The sequence below is a fragment of the Pteropus vampyrus genome, unplaced genomic scaffold (assembly GCF_000151845.1).
Source record: "Pteropus vampyrus isolate Shadow unplaced genomic scaffold, Pvam_2.0 Scaffold875, whole genome shotgun sequence".
NCBI classification, from domain to species: domain Eukaryota; kingdom Metazoa; phylum Chordata; class Mammalia; order Chiroptera; family Pteropodidae; genus Pteropus; species Pteropus vampyrus.
Genome location: NW_011889656.1, coordinates 141,987 through 147,986, shown reverse-complemented (window position 1 = coordinate 147,986; position 6,000 = coordinate 141,987). Strand labels below are relative to the sequence as shown.

At 69.3% G+C, this 6,000-nt stretch overlaps 1 protein-coding gene across 4 annotated transcripts in view; it reads left to right on the top strand.

The window, feature by feature from the left end:
- Positions 1 to 411: 411 nt before the first annotated feature.
- SAMD11 (sterile alpha motif domain containing 11) overlaps positions 412 to 6,000 on the top strand; it is an 18,263-nt gene continuing 12,674 nt past the window's right edge. For all 4 annotated transcript variants that reach the window (XM_023526441.1, XM_023526440.1, XM_011386048.2 and 1 more), the window contains exons 1-3: positions 412 to 1,285; positions 2,430 to 2,521; positions 5,683 to 5,864. In XM_023526441.1, the coding sequence (XP_023382209.1) occupies positions 769 to 1,285; positions 2,430 to 2,521; positions 5,683 to 5,864 (791 nt within the window). In that variant the 5' untranslated portion in view covers positions 412 to 768. The remainder of the gene's footprint in view (positions 1,286 to 2,429; positions 2,522 to 5,682; positions 5,865 to 6,000) is intronic.

The window sequence follows — 6,000 nt, the reverse complement described above, 5'->3', positions numbered from 1 at the left end:
TCCCCGACTCCGGCCGCAGGTGCCTAGTGACTCCCCCAACAATGGCGCTTTCCGTGCGCGCGGCGTCTCGTTAGTCCGCCCCCACCCCCCACCCCCGGCCCCCGGTCTCCTTTCCTACCCTTGACCACTCGGGAATAGAGCAGGGGCTGCAGCCCTGTCCCGCCGCCCCCGTAAGATCCCGGTCGGCCGTCACGCACCCCCTGCTGGAGCCCGCGCCCGCCCGCCCGCCGCGCCGGGGCCGTTTAAATGGGCCAAGTTGTGGCGGCGGCGGCGGCGGCGGCGGGAGTCTCTCAAGTCCCCGCCGGGCGAGCGCGCGCCAGTGTACGCGGGTGCGCGGCCCAGGCGGCGGGGCGGGGCGGGGCGAGGGCCTGGGACCCCCGGGAGGGGCGGGGCGCGGGCCGGAGACTTCACGGCTCCGCGCTGCCCAGCTCGGCCCGGCGGGCGGACCAGCGACCAGGGCGCGGGGCCGCCCCAGGGGCGTGGGGGCAGGTGGCCCGGCGCCCCGTGGAGCCCCAGGCCCGTAGTTGCGGCGCTCGGCACGTCGACCCGGGGTCGATAGCGGCACCATGTCTCCGGCAGCCGAGGCCCCGCCAGCCAGCCGGGCATTGGTCCGAGGAGGCCTGGCGGGCGGCGCCGGGGCGCAATAGTGGGTAGGGCAGGCGCGCGGCCAGGCGCCTCCCGGGGCTCCGTCCTCTAGACCCAACTCCAACCCGGGCCGGAACAAGTTGCGCCGGTGGCGGAGAGCCAGGCTGCAGGACCTGGCCTGCCATGCCGGCGGTCAAGAAGGAGCTCCCGGGCCGCGAAGACCTGGCCCTGGCGCTGGCCACCTTCCACCCGACCCTGGCTGCGCTGCCAGTGCCGCCGCTGCCCGGCTACCTGGCGCCACTGCCCGCCGTGGCCGCCCTGCCCCCGGCAGCCTCGCTACCCGCCGCGACAGCCGGCTACGAGGCGCTGTTGGCTCCGCCGCTCCGCGCCCCGCGCGCCTACCTGAGCCTGCACGAGGCCGCCCCCCACCTCCACCTGCCCCGGGACCCTCTGGCCCTCGAGCGCTTCTCGGCCACTGCGACTGCGGCACCGGATTTCCAGCCGCTGCTGGACAACGGCGAGCCGTGCATCGAGGTGGAGTGCGGCGCCAACCGCGCGCTGCTCTACGTGCGCAAACTCTGCCAGGGCAGCAAGGGCCCGTCCATCCGCCACCGCGGCGAGTGGCTCACGCCCAACGAGTTCCAGTTCGTCAGCGGCCGCGAGACGGCCAAGGACTGGAAACGCAGCATCCGCCACAAAGGTGCGCCCGCGGTGGGGGCGCGGGCCGCTCGCGTCCCTCCCCTCTGCTCTCGAGGACCGCCGGGTCCGGACCCCACTGCTCCTGCCATCTGGGAGACTCCGTCACCGCCCAGGGAGGGCGCTGTGACTCCGGGGCTGCCGCAGGGCCTCTCCCCGCTCCCGGCCCCCACTGCAGCGCAGTCGCCTTGGTGGACGCGGGCAGAGCGCCCTCGGCCTCCACCGTCCCCCCAGCTCCGGCCGCGGTGCCCTGGCTCCCTGATGCGCGCTAGCCAGCCGCTCCTGCCGCTCCGAAGGTCTTTGCGGGATTCCTGGGCCTTGAGGACCAGGGGAAGTTTATGAGAACTCGGGAGAGCAGGCAGGAGGCCGCCTGGGCAGGACACCCCGCCCCCGCACTCCCGGGTGCGGAGCCGCGGGTTTTGGCGGGAGCAGAGGGGCACACATGCGGCGGTGGTGCGGGTGCGCGCTGCTGGAGGGAAGGGCAAAGCGTACGGGTAGCGCTGGCAGGTGGGGGCCGCGGGGGCGCGCGTCGGGGCGGGGGCGCGCGCGGAGCAAGAGCGGCGGCGGGGCTGGGAGCAGCCTGCTTGGGCTCCTGCAAGAGTCTGGCTCCAAGGCCGCGACCGACGGCGCCCGACCTGGCACGCGGGGGAAGCTCGGTGAGCGCCAGGTGCGCGGGTGGGGGGAGTTAGAAAGTTAGGGACCCAGTAGCGCTCGACTGGGATTTCAAGATCCGCGGTGGCCGCCCTCTTCCCGCTGCGGGGTCAGGCGCAGCCCCAGCTCCTGACGGCGCCGCTCACCTGCGCCTGGGCTCGACCTTCCTCGGCCCTGCTCCGGGCTCCGGCGGACCGGCTCGGGGAGGGTGGAGTGCGGGAGGAGGGGCGCACGGAGGAGGAGGTCCCCCTTCGTCGGGGGAGGGCGCGCGCCCGGATCTCCAGTTTCTGAGCTCGGCAGATCCCCGCGGCGTCCGCGAGGGTGGAGTGGGCCGCAGTGGTGGGTGGCGAGCGCGGAAGTCGGATGGAGGTGGGTGTTCATACGCACGCAGCAGGGAACCGGCCTTGCCGCCGACTGCGCCCCGGAAGTGTGCCCGCGTGCACAGGCGCTGCGTGTGCGCCCGCTCCCTCATCGGTCCTGCCTCGGCTCTCCTGCAGGGAAAAGTCTGAAGACGCTTATGTCCAAGGGGATTCTGCAGGTGCACCCTCCGATCTGCGACTGTCCCGGCTGTCGAATATCCTCCCCGGTGGTGAGATGTGGGAGAAGAGTTGGGGCTTTGGGGTCTTCTTTCCCCACTGCGGAGCTTGCGAACATCGTGCAGGCTCCGGAGCCCTAACCTCTACCCTGCCAGAGTGCGGGAGGGAGCCCTCCTCCCGGGGAACGTGAGGAGAACTTGCTTGGGGTGGGGCGCCTGGAGCCCTTTCCTTCCCTTGGGAGCCTTGGGGCAGCTTCTCCTGAAGTCCTGGGAGGGTCTCCTCCCTGAGGAGTCATCCACCTGGGGTCTGGGGACTCTGCCCTGTCACGAATCTGGGGGAGGGGGTGGTCACCATTTCATCTGGCCCGGCTTGGAAGAGGGCCTTTGCTAGAGTGACGCTTGTGCTGGGCCTGACACTGTTGGCTGCCCGGACGCGTGTTCTGGGGCAGTTACAGGTGCCCAGTCGCCGGACCCTGGACGTGCAGCAGTGTCGGGGCAGCGTCTACGCAGTGAGGGCCTTGGGTGTCAAGAGAACAGAGGCTGCGGGGCGGCTGGCGTGGGGCCCCCAACCCAGTGAAGACCTCTTTCGAGCCCCTGGTGGCGCGGGGAGCAGGAGACAGCCTGGAGCACAGGCCTTCGCCAGCGCCTGTGCTCCAGGGCGAGGGGTCTGGAAGGGAAAATGCTTCTGGAGAGGGACCGATCTGCAGCCCTGGGGGAGAGCGGGTTAGAGGCCTGGTTCCTGGCAGGCTGGTGCTACTATTCCTGGCACCACTCGGCAGCCCCCTCTGGCAGGAAGGGGTAGGAGAGGCAGAGGGAAAGCCAGCCTGAGGGGACCAGGGCTTCTGGCGTGCCTTAGGCTTGTTTTCTTTGGATTGGTAGTAGGGTGGGGGAGGGGATGTCCCGAGTTCCTCTCGAGACCTAGGGGTGGGTAACCGGGGCCAGCTGGGAGGCCACAGACACACTTGTGAAGACAGACCAGAGGTCAGACACGCAGTTGGGCAGGGGAAGGGGATGCTCATTGCCCACACAGGCGTGCCTGCACCCCAGAGCTCCCAGACAGTGTGCCCAGCCTGCCCCACCACTGCCCGCACACCTGCCCCACACCTGCCCCCACACCTGCCGGGCAAGAGGCCCGGCTCTCTCTCCACTTCTGCACCTTCTCAAGCAGCTGGGGCCAGAGAGGGGGCCTCCGGGTCGGCCTGCACTTTCTGTTCAGTGGGGGAGCAGGCAGCTCGAGCTCGGCGTCAGCCCTCCTGTAGATGTTGCTTGGATAGGGGTTTGGGCAGGGATGGGGACACCATCCAGGGCCACCTGCCTGTCTGGGGCTCCCAGGTCCCTGCTCTGCCTGAGGGACGGCTCAAACGGGGCCTGCCTCATCTAAGCCTCGTCCCTCCCAGGCCTGTCCCCGCACCCCTCCCTTAAGAAGGAGCTCCGCGGACGCCCTTGTCTCTCCAGCTCCCACTTTTCCCACACAGAGACTGGTTCCCCCCCACAGCCAGGTCCACAGGTATATGCCCACTGCACAGCTACAGCTAGTCCGGGGGCCGAGTGTGGGGGTGCATGTGGTGCAGGGGTCATTCAGCTAGGCAGGGGGCCCACGCCTGCCCTCGGTGCCTGGGGAGCCGGCGTTCGGCTAGGGGCAGAGGCTCAGCATCCAGCTCTCGAGTCTGCTGCTGAGCAGGGATGGCAGCTGAGGTCACGGGTGTGCGTGGAGGCACTGTGTTCCCTGTCCTTGCACGGGTGGGGGGCGGTCAGGGCTGCCCGCCCTGGGTCCTCTTCCTGAGCCCCTCCCACAGGAGCCGCCCCAGGCCAGTGTGGCTCGTCTAGTCTCATCCCAAGTGGCAGCCATTTCCCCCTTCTCTTCCCTGTCCTACAGATGAGAAACAACCAAGTGTTTCCTTTTCCTCCGAAGTGAGTTTAATTAAAGCAGAAAGGCAGGAGAGGGGCGCCGGTGCATGGGCCACCGCAGGCCGGAGACGGCGGAGCTGAGGCGCTCCTTGCTGGCTGGGGCTGGCAGGAGGGGCAGGGGCCTGACAGTGGCCCTGCTCTGCCGCCGCTGGTATCCCACAGGGCAAGGCCAGGGTCTCAGGGCCACAGCGAGCCTGCCCCGTCCAGCTCACTGGGTGTGCGTGGAGGAGATCGAGGTCCCTGAGGGTTTGCGAGGGCAGGTGTGGGGACACGGTGGCTCCGGGGCCTGGGCCAGGGCTGTGAGGACCTCACCCTGCAGGGCGGAGTTGTGGTGGCTGCGCCGCTGCTGCTGTCCAAGGTGATGACCGGTCCAGGGAGGGGCTCGAAGGAGGGATGAGAGAGGACACCCCAGGGCCCTGGTCACCTCCCCGAGCCAGGAGCCTGTTACTAAGGGAGAAAGGGCTTCCCGCCCAGAGGACAGTCAGTGCCTTCTCCTCTTCCCCTGGGGCGCGGGGCCTCAGGACACTGCGGAGTGTGTGGGAACCGGCTGTGTGCAGGACACGCCCTCCCGCTCTGCTCTCCTGCCCAGGAGCCTCGTGGAGTGCTTCACACTGTCACTGTGGGCACGGGGACAGGAGAAGGGGACCGGGTGGACAAACTCTGACTCTCTGAGGTTCCTGGGACAGAGGGTCCGGCTGGTCAGGGTTCCTGGCCAGGCGACCTGTGAATCCTGGCCTTCAGTTTGCAAGGGGGCAGCAGGCTCGGGCCCCAGGCTTGGACTCCGCTGAGCCGGGCTCCGCAGGGCACTTACAGACAGAAAGGACCTTGGTCTCGGCTCCCGGGGCCCGAGCCTGGGGGACCGGCACAGGCACACGCGGAGGGAAGTGCAGGGAGCCGGTGACAGGAGCGAGAAGGCTGGGTCTGCCTCCGGGTGACATCCCCTGACGCAGGCTGATGGCCATGGAGGGGGCCGGGCTGGAGTGCGGAGCCTGGACAAGGTGGCACCCAGAGCAGCCTGGGCCCACAGCCCAGCCCCAGCCCAGTCCAGGGGTCGGGCTGGGGCTCATCTCCCTGCGTGCATCGTGGCCTCTGGTCAGCTGTGACTCCTGCCCACCCTGGAGCCTGTCCTGGAGGCCATGGGCCCCTCCAGTCTGGGCGGGCACAGTGGAGCAGACTGTCCGGTGACTGTGCCTATTTGTTCTTAGCAAGTGCTTCTGTCACCTGGGTCCTGCCCGGGGGTCGGGCCTGGAGTGCAAGCCGCCCAGGGGCAGACAGACCTAACCTGCCCCTCCCCTCACCCTGCCCAGAACCGGGGTCGGTTGGCAGACAAGAGGACAGCTGCCCTGCCCCCTGCGCGGGGCCTGAAGAAGGAACTGACCCCCAGCTTCTTGGCCAGCGACAGCAGCAGCGATGGGAGCGCCCCGGCCTGTGGGCAGCGGCCCGGCTTAAAGCAGGAGGATGACCCTCACGTCCGTATCATGAAGAGAAGGTATTTCCACCAGGGACCGGGGTGCAGGGGGCTCTCGGGCTCCCGCAGGGCCAGGGACACCCAGACGGGGCAGCTGGAAACAAGCTCAGGTCTGGGGAAGGTGGTCCTTTGCTCTGGGGAGCTGCCACAACAACGC